The sequence below is a fragment of the Propithecus coquereli genome, unplaced genomic scaffold (genome assembly GCF_000956105.1).
Source record: "Propithecus coquereli isolate 6110/MARCELLA unplaced genomic scaffold, Pcoq_1.0 Scaffold491, whole genome shotgun sequence".
Classification (NCBI taxonomy): domain Eukaryota; kingdom Metazoa; phylum Chordata; class Mammalia; order Primates; family Indriidae; genus Propithecus; species Propithecus coquereli.
In genome coordinates, this window is record NW_012150741.1 from 1,591,315 (window position 1) to 1,606,572 (window position 15,258).

The window sequence follows — 15,258 nt, forward strand, 5'->3', positions numbered from 1 at the left end:
ACCAGTTAGAAAACTCTACTCTGAACATTCCCGAATATCCTGCGGCTCATCTCTAGCCTTCCTTCCAGTTCCCTCTTCACAGCCTGGGACTGGGAGACAAACGGGAGGAAGGAATACATGCCGGTGTGGGGAGGGCGAGGAAGCTGGCCACCCACGCCCAGGGGCACAGACTCAGGATGGATCCCATACAAATGGATACAGGGGACACCCCTGGCAGGCCATACCCCTTGCAGCCTGTCCGTTCCCCTGCAACCTGCCCATCCCCCTGCACCTCGCTGTGCTTTGCTCTCCTTCCTTCCACGGTGCCTGCCCACCCCCACCATGCCAAGGGGAACAAGCGAATCCAGGGTGGGGTTCTCAGCGTGCAGAGTAGGCCGCACCCCGCACAGTGGCCGGCACACCCGCGGTTACTGCGAATCTGGAGGGGAGCTCGCTGACTTCCAGGGTGTGGGAGACACGTGATTCGGGGTGGAAGTGGGTTAGGCACGGAAGGTGTGGGTTTTGTTTTTCCTCTTCCTTTTCTTAGGCAGATTACTATTTACCATAATCCCTTTCCTAAACCCTAATATCTTTCCGGTTTATAAAGTGCTCTCACATTTATGATATCATTTAATTTTCCCAACCCTGTGAAGTAGATATTATCCACATTTTATAAATGAGGAAACTGAGGCTCCCATGATCAAGTGACTTGCGCAAGATCACATAGCTTGTGAGTGGCTGCGCTGAAGGCTGCTGACCCTAATTTCAAAGTCTCTTCCTCTACCCCATTTTGGGGAGCAGTAAAGGGAGTCCCCTGTCATGGAGCCCTGCAGCTCTTACAGACCAATGACAGAGAAGCAAATTTCACTGAGTTTTCTAAGCAGTCAGCTAAGGTGGCAGGAAGTTTTGATGGGCTGCTGCAGTGTGCTGTGGTTTCTTAGCTGAGAAGTGTTGTTAGAGGTAATGATGTTACCTGAATGGATCTTCTGGGACGTTGACTCGCACAGGGGAAATTTGGACTTCCCATCACTTTGTCTCACGACCACACAGTCCCCAAATCTCACCTGAGTGTGATACAGAGGAACCGAAAGAAGATACTACATTGTCGACATGAACTAGAGACAGTGACTTTAGGTCTTACGTCAAATCTTAGTTCTGCCTTAACTTTGCTGTGCAACCCAGGCCAGATTTTTCCCTCTCCGGTCCTCAGAACAGCCTTCTGGTGGCCAACCCAAAGTTATCTCCCATGCCAGCTCAATGCATAGTGAAACTCCACTCCCTTGCTAAACTCCACTCCTCCTGCAGAAGATGACTTAGGGAAGGGTTGTCACTGCTCAGAGAAGCATCCCCAACCCCTCACTGGCTTGGGAATTTAACACCAAAGGAGAGACAAGCATGAGAAGCAAGGCAATTGCTGGGAGGAATTAAACAGGCTAGTGGTAGATCCAGCCACCCAGCCTTGGCCTGTACAGAGGTTGCTTTTCATGCCTTTTTCCTCTGTTAATTTGGCTTGTTTTCCAAACATGGGTCAAACAATCCATCGCCAGAAGCAGCAGCAGCAGAAGGAAATGTTATTAAAAATGAGTCCGTTAGTGGGCATGGATGAAGTCTTTGGGAGTTTTGGCTGCCAAATAAAGACTTTATTGTTGTCATTTCTCCTTTCCCAAGCTCCCTCCCTCTCTCCTCTCCTCCCTCCCTCTCTGCTCTCCTTCCCTCTTTCCCTCCCTCCCTAGGATCTGCCCCTCCCTCCCCTAACCTAACCTCCCCACCCCAATAGGATCTGGTGGAAGAAAAGTCAGGCAAACACAAGCACGCACGCACCACTGGGAGATCAGAGCCTCTAGCTGGCTCTGTGCTGCCGAAGCTCCGAGGAAGGGTGGGGGAGGAAGAGGAAGACTAAACCCAGAGCTGAGAGGAGAGGCAGGTGTGTGCAGGTAAGCCCAGTCGGGAGATGGGCAGGAGACTGGGAAGAATCCTTCCTCCAGCGAGAGTCCTTCTGCTCTGTCCAACCCAGCTTTTGATCTCGTCTGTATCTTCCCCCTCCTTCCTTCCTTCCTCCCACCTTTTTCTGCTCTCAAATGAGCTCAAGTTTAGCCTTCCTCATTTCTTTCCTTTATAGTCTCTCTCTCTCTTCCTTCTTTTTTCATCACTCTGTACACCCTCCATGTGCCAGCTGCCGAAGTTAAACTTTCTTGGTACAGATGTTTGTTGTAGCACAGAGAGCCATGTCGCACACAGTATTTCTACAGATCAGGTTTCCATAGAAACCGGACTCTAGAACTCATTTCTTTGCGCCTTTCACATGTTGTCACACGTCGTCAAAGACTCACACACTCACACCCCCCCGTAGAGCCTGCACTTTCATGACCACCACCACCGCACACACACAAAATAAAGACATCCTGTCGATTCACCTCCACTCTCTGACTGCATCTGACATGCAGACACAGTGATTAGATACCGGCACACACACACACACACACACACACACACACACACACACACACCCTCTGCATTTTGTCTCTCACCCTCTCACACGCCTCCCCAGCTGTAGCAGCAAAGAGAAAGTGCGTCTTCCCACTGAGGTCGCAGAGCCAAAAGAAAATCCTGTGTCCTAAGGGAGGCCAAGCAGGGAGGAGATGAGCAAGAGCAGGAGCTGGAAGGATTTCTTCATTATTTAGAGCTTAATTGGGTAGGAGGGAGAGAAAAGTCATTTTCCAGCCTGCACAGTGTTTCAGCAGCTCTGAATTTCTGTCTCACTGGTCTAAACCACTTGGCTTTTAGGAAGAAAGAGAAGAAGGCGACCCTCCAATCCTTGAAGGTCCTGATTCCTAGTTCTGGGGGCAGTTCATTTTTTTCCTGCAGGCAGGCAGCCAGAAAAATATTTTCTTTGAAGCCATTCTGAAATTTTTCCAACCATTCCAACCATTGGCAGGGGGTCCTTGTGGCAGAGAAGAAAAAAGACAGTAGTTTCTTCAGCAATCAGGGAGGGCAACACTGAAGGGCAGCCCCTCTCTAGCTCCCCACCTCATTCCTCTCCAAAACAGTGAGGGTCTGTCTGCAGGCGGGCAGGTGTGGGCTAGATCTGCACAGTCACAGGGGCAGGGGAGGGAGCAGTGTGCAGCACTTTCTAAAAATACAGACGTCTTGACGCTCAGTGCAGACCTTTTGAATCAAGACCCAGGAATCTGCTGTCGTGTTAATACTTTAGGGGATCCTGATGGCCACCAGAGCTTAAGAACCTGAATCAGGGGCCTGAGAGAGACCTTTGCCATAATGTACGAGCCCAGGACTCCTGGTGGCATTAGCTGGGCAGGAGGACTGTGTGGCTTCCTGGAAAAGGAGCTCCGGAGCATCCCAAATAGGTCATCCCTTTTTGGGGGAAGTGGGAGCGAACACCTGAAGGAACAGGGAAGATCTCCTGTGAGCTCTCTCCCCTCCTCCTCCTTGCATGCACAGGCAGCCATATATATCACAGAGGAACATTCCAGAAGGAAAGTTCCCCCAAGATAGCTCCAAAGAGTTTCTGTTTCCTCTCACCTGCTAATCTGCCTGCCCCAGGACCCCAGGAGCATGGTGCGGGGTCCCTCCCCTGTCCCTTCTAGATCCCCTCCCCTCCTGCCCAGCTGCTGTCTGTTGTGAAGGGCTTTCACAGCGGGGAAGCTGAGCCGTAAGTTCTTCACTCTGCCTTCACCTCCCCAGTGGGCAGCCTTATTTACTGGGCATGTGGGTGAAGCATTTCAAGGCTAGAAGGGGCGAAAAAAGCCAGGTGCAAAAGGTTGGGAGGAGAAGTCGTGGGTTACAGTGGAACTCCACAGCCAGCTGAGCAAGGGAAGATTCGGGCCTTCTCTGGCCAGTGTCCCCTCACTGCAGCAGGAGAGCGCGGGGACGGGTTAGGGAACTGGAAGGGCAGAATGAGCTTTCCGCAGTGGCTGGGGGCTTCTAGGATCTCTCCAACTGGTATATTCTGAGACCCAGGAGTGGTCTCTCAAGCCACAAAGGGGAGGCACTTGCTCTGTGTGGAAGAGCCAACGCCCACCTGCAAGGATCCCTGCCTTTGGACAGCAGGTGGGGCTGCCCCCACCAGGCTGAAGGGAAAGAGACCCCAGTACTTTGAAATAATTTCAATAATCCCTTAACGTTCATTGAGCACTACTTTGCACACATTAACTCATTTAACCCTCAAAACAATCTGTTAAGAAGGTGTTAGTATGCCCATTTTACAGATGAGGAAACCAAGGCCTTGCCCAAGGGTACCCAGTTAAGCAGCTGAAGAGTTGCAGGGTTGGGCCCTAGATCTATAACCACCCAAGGCATCAGATTCTTCTAGGCTTTCTTCAGGGGTTGGAGATGTTGGGGGAGGGAGCCAGAGAAGGACGTGGTGGGCAGCAGGCTGTCAGAGAAGACCCATCTCAGTCTTGTTTCTTCTCCATCCCTCAGAATGGAAAACTTGCTCTTCTGGACTAGTGGCCTCAGGCCAGAAAGTCTTCATTCTGTTTACACTTTGCCTTGTGGTAGACACTGGGGAGACAGATGGTCTCTCCATAATAGTGTTATATTTATTTTTAGCTTTTTTGATATGTAGTGCATTTTAAAGCTGTTTATCACACTTGCTTTTGACAACTGGGTAAAGAATATAGGGGTAGGGAAGATTCTGTTATTCCCATTTTACAGATAAGGAAACTGAGGCACAGAACAGGATCACATCACTAGGTAGTGGTGGAGGGACTGAGGATCCTTGTCTCCTAACCAGCATGCACCACAATGCTCTTTCCCCACCGCCCCAGGCAGGCTCACCTTCAGACCGTCTCATCCCCCACCCCAGGAAAGGAGCCGTGGCATCAATGCTGTGTTGAATTCATCAGGCCCCCTGCCTGTCCCTTTGTTATCCCTGGACCACACCAGCCCTCATGGGGCCCTTGAGAGGGTCTCAGGCAGCCTGCATGGGCCTGGCTCCATCCTCTGTAACAAATGGGCAGAGACCACCTGATTCTCCCTGCTTCCAACTTCCTTCCAGGCTACAGGGAGAGATAAAGGGAGTGGGGTGGTTTCAGAAGTCTGGGTTTAGAACACAGAGAAGGGAAGGAGAGAGGGGCACCCGGCACGCACAGGCAAGGCTCTGGGGCAGGGGCAGCTCATTCTCCACAGCAGGGCGGCTATCTGGGTCAAGCCTGGGAGGCCGAGGGGTGACCAACTCAACAGGAAATCTGACAAGAGGGAAGAATGCCAGGGCACAGTATGGAGTGTCCCCAGTGCTAACCCTGCCTGGCCCCAGGAAACAAACTCAACCTCACTCCCAGCCCAACCCCAACCTCTCCATCCAAGGCCAGGTGTCCTTAAATAATACCTGCTCCTGATGACTTGACAGACCCATCTGGACCTCAGCCCCGGCCTGCCCTGGGCATAAACATCCCACCAGTCCTGGGTTCTAATCTTAAATGAATAAGGTAAATAGGGAAAAGGGCTATCTCACTTTAAAAGTCAAGGAGTCTCTCTAGAGAATCCACTCTTTTAAAAACAAAAAAATGAGTAAGTAAAATCTCTTCCATTTGTAGAGATTATATACTCTATAACTGCAGTCCCCAACCCCTGGGCTGTGGACCAGTACTGGTCTGCGGCCTGCTAGGAAATGGGCCACACAGCAGGAGGTGAGCAATGGGCCAGCGAGTGAAGCTTCATCTGTGTTTGCAGCCACTCCCCATTGCTCACATCACCGCATAAGCTCCACCTCCTGTCAGATCAGCAGCGGCATTAGATTCTCACAGGAGCTAGAACCCTGCTGTAAACTGCGCATGCGAGGGATCTGGGTTGCACGCTCCTTATGAGAATCCAAAGCCTGATGATCTGAGGTGGAGCTGAGGCGGTGATGCTAGTGCTGGGGAGCAGCTGCAAATACATGTTATCATTAGCAGAGAGGTTTGACTGCACAATAAATGTAACGTGTTTAAATCATCCCAAAGCTATCCCCCTGTCCCCTGTCCATGGAAAAATTGTCTTTCATGAAACCGGTCCCTGGTGCCAAAAAGGTTGGGGACCACTGCTCTATAACATGTCTTCACATGCATGATCTCACTGGATCCTGACACAGATGAGGAGTCTGGGGCAGAGAGTCAAAGCCAGGAGGCAAGCCCAGATCTGCAATAGTTGGAACTGGAATTTCAATTTAAAACACTTAGGAAATGTTTTTAATAATAAATACAGGGAGTGAATTTTGGGTTGGGCGGAGCAACTGCTTTTCCCTTCCATGAAGCAGCAGCTTTTTGAGACTCATGTTGGAGAACAGGCTGCACGGAGTTGGTTGTTGTGGGTGGGCAACAAGCATTCACTGATGGAGCAGCGAGAAGAGCCCAGGGGGAAGCTGGGCGTGGGGAAGTGTGCTTGCAAACGCATAAGAAATTTTTTAAACACACACATAGGACCTACCCGAAGGGAACTTATGATTGGACAGAAGGTTCTGGAAGGCAGGAGCATAGGAAGTGTGGCTTTGGGGCTTTGTGGGAGGGACTATGACTCCCCTTGGAGTCCAGGTATCTTCAGTCTGTCACACGGATTCTGGTTCAGAGACTTAGGTCATCAGAGCATTGCCAGAGAGAGGCTGTGCTATTGGAACCTCCTGCTCGCCCAAGCGGCCAAGCTCCAGCAGGAAGGGGCGTCACCCCATGAGAAAAGCCTTAGAAATGAACGCTATTTCCTTGAGAGAAGCACTGGTGCTCACAGGATGGTTCTGATTCACTCTGGGGCTAAGGGAAGGGGAGTAGTCAAGATCTAGTTTCCCCACAGAACACACACGCCCAGGGAGCATTTCCTAGGGAACCTCCCTTAGGCTCTGGGAGGAGCCTGGCTAGCCCTGAGGTTTGGAATGCAAAAGGGTCAGAAGGACTAGTGGGAAGATAAGTTCCCAAGTGGCCTGGCACAGATCACGGGGAAGAGGAGGCCTGTTCGCTGTGGACGGGAAGGGCCAGGCAGTCAGCCTGCTGGGTGGAGCTGTGACCGACCTGCCCACTGTCATCCCTGACAATGGAGACCAGGGTCATCCATGCACTGAGCCACTGAGTAAACCCACCCCCAGCAGAGGCCAGAGTCCCTGCACCTCACCGAGCAGGCTTCTGCCCGAAGCTCTGGGGAAGCCTCACTTGCTTAACTTGGGGCCCAGTATATGCTTTTGGTAACCAATGCAACGAAGGGAAACAGGGAAACCCTGGCCGGTGCTGGGAGCCTCCTTGGGGCAGGGCTTCTCACGGCATGAAACATTCATTGCTTATTTCCAGGCTTCTGGGTGATTAGAAAACAAAGATTTTTAAAAATAAATAACCAAGGTCACAAAAAGTGGGGCTTTCAAAAATGTTTGCTTTTAGGATACAGATGCTTTAACCACCCCTTAATTTACATGCAACATGACTGCTCTTTTGCTAAGAAAATTATAAGACTTATAAAATGTTAATTCATAGTTCAGCAAGTGGGGTCCTGCCAACAAGGGTCAAGTTTAAAGTTTTACAATGAACGTCTTCTCTTTTTAATCCTTTCAGTGTATCCCTGAGATTCTTACATCCTCAACTGGAGACAAAGCCACGAATCTAAACTTCAAGGTCCTTCGTGACAGGAGGCCGGGGGTGGGGGGGAAACGGCCTTGCAGAACCCCCGGGAGAGGCCTGCCTGGGAAGAAACCACCTTAGAGGGAGCTGGAGAAGTCTGAGGCTGCAGGACAGTGTCTGCCCCTCCCTCCTCCTCCCCATACTCAGTGCACTGCACAAGGGCTCACACACACACACACACACACACACACACACACACACACACACGATACGTGGACACGAGCTTGCTTCTGTGTGCAGGACCGGGAGAGAACGCTGTGTGTGCAAGAGCGTGCACGCTCGGGGTCAAGGGTGTGTGTGTGTAAAGGTGGCACGATTCCCTCCACCCATTCAGGCCGGAGTTCTGCCTCTTTTCTGTCTCTAGTCACATTCAGCAACTCCTGAGCATCCAGCCAGGACTCGGCAGCTGGTCAGGGGCTTCTGCTGTGTTTCTTCAGTCAAAGCTGGGCCCTAGGTCAAACAAGGAGAGAGTCTAAGCTGATGTGGGCTCAAAGGTGGGAGAGAACAGGGGGCCTGACTCAGAGGCAGTGATCACAGGTTCAGATGGAAGCTGGGGACATATTCCAGCCCGCTCTGTCTCGGAGAACCCCAAGCAGCCAGCATCCCCGGTGTCCAGACCTGGAGTAGGGGGACAGTTGTGAGGAAGAGGCAAGGAAGGCCAGATGAAGCAATGTGGCTTCAGGGACCTCGGCTAGAGACCAGAGGGCATGTCACAGGGATGATGGCCCTGAAGAGGGGAAGGTACAGGGCACCCCCTCCCTCGACCCTTCCCAGGCCAGCCCAGGGGAGGAAGCCTGTGGAGCTGCCATTGCCTGTCTGCAGCCCTGGCTCTACTGATGTTCCTCCGCCTTCAACTCAACTCATTTGAGGGTCATCAGGGCCAATGGGAAGGGCAGCTCCAAAACATTCTTCAGCTCCCCATGCCAACATCACTGAAGTGAGCAGGAAGTTCTCCTTAATATCCCCCCTCAATACCACCAACTCCAAAGGATAAGGGGAGCAGCAATACCCGGTCAAAAGAAAGGAAAGTGTTTTTTCCACATCTTTCTATCCCTTCCCTGTTTATTTTCCTGAGAGCCTCCGCATCTGGGGAGAAATTCTTGGCATATTTCCTGATGGCAAAGACCAGTGTTCTCCGAGCCAAGTGCAGGGGTGAGGGGAGGGGAGGCCCAGAGCACGTGCGAGCAGGAGTGGATGCAAGGGTGTCCACAGCACTTCACTTCCTTCCCAAAATGTCCACGAGCTCTACTCTGGAAGGCAGGAGGTCTTGCCTTTCGCTCTGGGGTCTGCTGTTCAATAGCTTCTTGGCCTTGACAAACCACTTCTTCCCTCCAGTCCTCAGTCTTTGTAAACAGTAGGTTCTGGACTTGATCGGTGGATTTCAAACCATTTTTAGCAATATAACGTTTTTTCAAATAAATGCTTTAGCATATATAAGATTAAAAAAAAAAAAAAAACAGAGCTGCTCAGTTTGGTCCAGGAGTGGGTTGAGGTTACACCAGGGCCATCTCCTGTGTCTCTCCCCTACTGGGGGGCTCCACAGAAATGAAGGCACAGCTTGAAAGCCACCATGGTATGGGATCTCTAAGGACCCATCCAGATTTAGCACCCCAGGACTCTATGGTTCATAGATCCTAACATCCCTCTTATAAAAACAGAGGTGATATTCTCATGCTACAAATGGGAAGACTGAGGACCAGAGAGGTTAAAGGTCTTCTCCAACAAGCCCCAGGACTCCTGATTCACAGTCCCATGTGCCTTCTACCAGGATGGCACACCCTCATCAGAGCAGGCTTAATACATTGAGTGGTTAAGCCTCTGGGCAGGGAACCCAGAGCCTCAACCACTTGTTACTCCCTCACTTGCTGGGTACAGGCAAACAGGGAGATGCTTCTACAAGTCCCTGAGCTCCACCCATCTCCCCTGGAGCTAGTCCTGGCCAACTCTAGCTGCAAAGACATGACATCCAGTTACTGAGGGTCAGAAAGCTAATGACCTCCCGTGTTTCCTCCCTGTAGGCGCATCACCTAGACCATGAGGTCTCCCCTCTGCTGGCTCCTCCCACTTCTCATCTTGGCCTCAGAGGCCCAAGGCCAGGCAACAAGACGACCAAGACCCGGCACTGGGCCCAGGCGCAGACCCAGGCCCAGGCCCACACCCGCTTTTCCTCAGCCCCATGAACCAGCAGAGCCTACAGACCTGCCTCCCCAACTCCCTCCGGGCCCGCCATCAGTCTTCCCTGACTGTCCTCGCGAATGCTTCTGCCCTCCTGATTTCCCATCTGCCCTCTACTGTGACAGCCGCAACCTGCGCAAGGTCCCCGTCATCCCATCCCGCATCCATTACCTCTATCTCCAAAACAACTTCATCACCGAGCTCCCAGTAGAGTCCTTCAGGAATGCCACGGGCTTGAGATGGATCAACCTGGACAACAACCGAATTCGCAAGATAGACCAGAGGGTGCTGGAGAAGCTCCCCAGCCTGGTCTTCCTCTACATGGAGAAGAACCAGCTCCAAGAGGTCCCCTCGGCCCTGCCCCGGAACCTGGAGCAGCTGAGGCTGAGCCAAAACCAGATATCCAGAATCCCCCCTGGCGTGTTCAGCAAGCTGGAGAACCTGGTGCTCCTGGATCTGCAGCACAACAAGCTGAGTGACGGTGTCTTCAAGCCCGACACCTTCCATGGCCTCAAGAACCTCATGCAGCTCAACCTGGCCCACAACATCCTGAGAAAGATGCCACCCAAGGTCCCCACAGCCATTCACCAGCTCTACCTGGACAGCAACAAGATTGATACCATCCCTAATGGATACTTCAAGGGCTTCCCCAATCTTGCCTTCATTCGGCTCAACTACAACCAGCTGTCAGACAGGGGGATCCCCAAGAACTCCTTCAACATCTCCAACCTGCTTGTGCTCCACCTGTCACACAACAAGATCAGCAGCGTGCCTGCCATCAGCAACAATCTGGAGCACCTGTACCTCAACAACAATAGCATCGAGAGTGAGTGGGGGCGGGGCTGGGGGAGGGCACAAGGAGGGAGGTGGGAGTTCTTACTGCCCCCACCCTTTCACAGAAACCTGGGCAGGGGAGGTGCAAAACCACCCACTTTGGCATCGGACTTCAAATCTTGGCATTACTAGTTGCTACCTGTGTGACCTTGGAAAAATATTTGACCTCTCTGGAAAATTTCCTCATCTGTAAAATGAAAATGGTAATATCTTCTACCACAAAGCTGGTTTAATATGATAAAGTGCCCAGAATACCACACTTGGAGGGTAATAGGTTTTCTTCCTCCATCCCTTCTCATCAGCCCCAGCTTCTCTGGCCTCTGGATGTGTAGGTAGGGTAGACATGGACTATATTCCCAGACATTCTCCTAAAAGCAGAACAGAGACATTTAAATGTCCATCTTGAAATGTCCTGGGCCTGCCCACTGCAGAAGCCTGCAGCTATGGGAGGACGTTTCTTCCCAAGTCTGAGCCTAGGTTTCGAAGAGTCTCTAAAATTGTAGCCAGAAAAACGGCTATAAACCCAGGGTAGACAACTGGTAAACATGTGGCTGCCAGAAAAAAAAAAAAACCATATGCTAGTGCTTTCTGGATCTATCTGCAACGTTGCGATGGTTAGTTTCATTGAAGGGAGAATTTGCCTAAGTTACAGTTACAGGGTCCTGGGCTTGGAGTATGGATTGCCACCCAGGAGAGGAGGCTGGGAGTCGCAGTTTCATTCCAAACGAGTGTCAGCTCTGAGCAGAGCATCAGCAGAAAAGTTTAGAAATGAAATAATATTATCTGGTCCTTGAAAAAAATCAGGCCATATTCACACAAGGAATACAGCAGCTGAAGGGATGAAAGGGATCCAGGGAAAAGAGAAGAATCCCTTAGAACAATATTAGAGGATTGTTAGATTCCAAGCCAAAGAATGCGAAGAAAGATTGTTGAATTTTCTACAATCTTGAAACAAATGGATGAGAGAACAGGCCTGTTCACTCATCTGGGATAATTACAAGAAGTGGGGGAGAGATTTTTAAAATATTGCAAGAAACAAATTCAAGAAAAGGGAAAAACTATCTAATTTTACCCTGCAGGTAGCACATTAAAATGGAACACATTACCCCCAGGAAGCTGTGTAGGCTGAATATACAGACAGAAAGTATACCTCGACTGATAAATGGCTGACAGGTCCCTGCCAGACTGGTGGAAGAATAGATTGCTCAGGGACATCCCAGCCTTCTGAGGTCGAAGTCAGAACAAGCATGCCCTGCCCACGTGTGTCCACCCTCCATCCAGCCTGTCTCCTGTGTCCTTGACAGACAGAACGGCTGAGTGGGACTGAGGTCAGTGCGATGATTAAGTTCTTGCAATGACCATAATGCCATCACCTGTACCATCCTTTACAGTTTGCAAAATGCCTTTGCCGACATTCTCTCATCTGATGCACAGGGCAGGCACCACTCTCACCATTTCACAGATTGGGGGACTGAGCATCAGGGCGGTCAGTCGGCAGCCCAAAGTCACAAAGGCATAAGGGAAAATTCACCTGTGTCAGGGCTCTTCTCCTCTGATGATGGGAGAGGAAGAAGACAATAACAACAATGAAGATGACTCCTCCTCCTTTTCCTCCTCCTCCTCCAAAGATGATAAATGAGTCAAGGGTTAGGGAGAATTAAAAAATCCATTTAGAAGCTGACAAGCCTGATGCCATCCAACAAGAGGTGAAAGAGAAAATAGAATTTCAGGCCTTGGACACCTTAGAATCAATAGGCTCATCATGTCCCTGGGGCCCCTGAGTTATCCCAGGCCCCTTTCCTCTTCCTGTCATCCCTATTTCATTAGCCGTCTTTGTCCATCCTCATGCCCTCACATCCAAGTCACAGGGACACCTCCAGCGTAATTCTCACATCCACCTGCTGGCTTCGGATCTCGCCTAACTCCATTGCTTCTCCACACTGTAGCTAGATTCTTCTTCTACAGTACACACCTGATCATAGGGATCTCTAAGGACCCTTCCAGATTTAACGCCCCAGGACGCTATGGTTCCTATAATCTAACATCACTCCCATAAAGACAGTTCTGTTCAATGCCATTCCTCAGACCGCAGATCAAAGCCCTGATGTTTAGCTAAATAGTATTTGAAAATCTACCACAATTTGGCCATAACTTACCTTCCCAGCTTACTCTCCGCCGTACATCACATTGCACTATTATTATTTCCAGATTCTGCCATGAGCAGAATTTTGGCCTCCACAACTTCATTTAAACTGGGCTGTCTATCAGAACACCATCCCCCAGGTCTCTACCTATGGTAACCCTACCTAGTCTTAAAGCCCCAGCTCAAAGTTTACTTCTGATTCTCCAAAGTAAATGTACAATAACAATTGTTGATCAATTCCAACTTTTTTTTTAAGTCGGGGTCTCACTGTTGCTCAGGCTGGTTTTGAACTCCTGAGCTCAAGCGATCCTCCCTCCTGGGCCTCCCAGAGTGCTAGGATTACAGGCACCAGCCACCGTGCCCGGCCCAATTCCAACTTAATTCATGTTGCAAATGAGTAAACCAAGCCTGGAGGTCAGGGCAGCTCATCTAAGGTCACACATCCCCAAAGTCAGCCAGTTCCAGAGAGGAGAAGTCTACAGTCCTTACTCTTGGTTGTCCCCCACCCCCATTCTCCTTCCTCATCTTTGCCTCCAGCTGACTTCTCCTCTTCTTTCTCCATAGAAATCAACGGGACCCAGATCTGCCCCAACAACTTAGTCGCCTTCCATGACTTCTCCTCGGATCTGGAGAACGTGCCACACCTGCGCTACCTGCGGCTGGACGGGAACTATGTGAAGCCACCGATCCCACTAGACCTCATGATGTGCTTCCGCCTGCTGCAGTCCGTGGTCATCTAGGCCATCCTCCACCGCTGGATCTCTTCTGACCGCACTTGAAGGCTGGGGCCCAGGCGCCTGTGCCCACCATTCGTTTTCTCTATCTCCTTTCCTTGTTCCCAGCTTTGCCTCTCTTATCCCACCTTTCCGAGGCAGGGAAAAGCCATATACTCTGTTGCAGCCTCTGGAGCAAGACTTCCCAGGGCTTGGTTTGGTCCCACCCAATTCAAAGACACCCAGTGCACACCCAAACTTCTGGCCTTCTGTGGTCTCCCTTTGCTCCAGAAACACAGATGTGTGTCTAAAGACTTCATGTCCCGCTCTCCCTTCTCCACCCGCTGCCCCTGGGTAAATCTGGGCCATACGCTGCCATCAGATCTCGGTCCTGGCCAACAAGCAGAAGATGGTCAGGGCCGCCCAGAAGTGGTTTGGAAAGTCCGGCTGGAGACTCCTCCATCCTGGGCAGCTCTGGCTCAAGGAGGCCGAGAAACCCAGGTCTCCTTGGCCAAGGATCCCTTCTTCCAATACTGCTGCTCCACCGCCCGTCCCCCGGCACGACATCGCCCTGGCTCTCCAGGAAGGAAGCATGGGGGAATCACAGGGGGTGGGGGCAGAGGGTCAGGGTCCCCGAAAGGCTTGCATCATCTGGCGGCTCTTCACTGGGATGAGCCGCCCCCCAGCCCCGGGGGAACACAGCACACGCCCTCCTGGCTGGGCCTCAGCGAGGAACAGCCAAGGGGGAGAAGAGTGGCGCAAGGAACCAGGAACCGGCAGGGAGGGCGGGGAGGAGCCAGAGTCCCGGGCTGGAGCTGGGTGGGTGCAGATGGGTCCCGCAGCCCCGGGCCCAGCCTCGGTGAGCCTGAGGCCTAAAAAACGGAGTCCACAAGGGAGGTCGAGAGGCACCAGCCCCGCCCCCGCCGCCTGTCCTCCATCAGCGTGGTGGCCCAGTGACTTCCGCCCCGGGGAGGAGGCTCCTGAGAAACCGGGAGGAGGGGGCGGAGCACCTGGAAATCTCCCAGAAGCCTCTTCCACATTGAAACTCGGCCCCCGCCTCTCAGACAGACTCATCAGCGACACCTGGTGGCTGGCGGGGGCGACGGCTGGCTCCGGTCTTCCTCGTCACCCTCTCCCCGGGTTCCAACTGGGACAAGCCATGGGCTACGTCTCTCTCCTCTAGGGTCTAAAGGGCAAAAAGGTGCAGAGGCTGGGCACACGTGAGCACACGTGGGAAGGCCTTGGGAACCCAGACGAGGATACGGTTGGCTCCCATTCGCTGTGTGCCCTTGCCGGGTCCCTTCTGCTCTCAGCTCCCACATCTGCACACGAAGGGGGCGGATGAGATGCTCCGCCCAGGGCCCTCCAGCGCTCATGTTCTGAGTCTGCGGCCCCACACTTTAAATCACACTCTAATGCAGGACAAGTCCTAAATATCGTCCCCTTCCCTTGCAGTAATTTATTCCCCGTATGGTCTGTCCCTCCCCCAGAGGCGTCCGCACCCTCCTTGCCTGGCCCAGGTGAACAGTTTGGCAGGGCTGCCTCGCTTTCACCTTCCCCCCTAACTTCCCGTAAGGGATGCTGTTCCTCCTCAACCCTCTGAATGTGTAGTTTGGTAGGAGGCATAGGGAGTTGGATGTTCTAGAATTAGTAAGATAGAGCTCAACCCCAAGTTAGTATGAGAAAAGTTCCCGAGGTTTTTAAGAAATTGGGTTAAGCTGAGTTCCTAACTCCAAGAAATTCCCATTATACTTTTTCTCACCTTTCTCTTCTGCTAATTATAGAAAGTAGGGCCCAGTTCATTATAGCCTCCTTCCCCCAT

General features: G+C 51.8%; 1 protein-coding gene across 1 annotated transcript; it reads left to right on the top strand.

The window, feature by feature from the left end:
• The first annotated feature begins 1,764 nt into the window (after positions 1-1,764).
• PRELP (proline/arginine-rich end leucine-rich repeat protein) lies at positions 1,765-13,750 on the top strand. The gene is made up of 3 exons (XM_012655949.1): positions 1,765-1,913; positions 9,590-10,572; positions 13,288-13,750. Exons 2-3 carry the CDS (start codon positions 9,606-9,608, stop codon positions 13,461-13,463), a joined length of 1,143 nt encoding a protein of 380 aa, XP_012511403.1. The 5' UTR covers positions 1,765-1,913; positions 9,590-9,605; the 3' UTR covers positions 13,464-13,750.
• Positions 13,751-15,258: the final 1,508 nt, after the last annotated feature.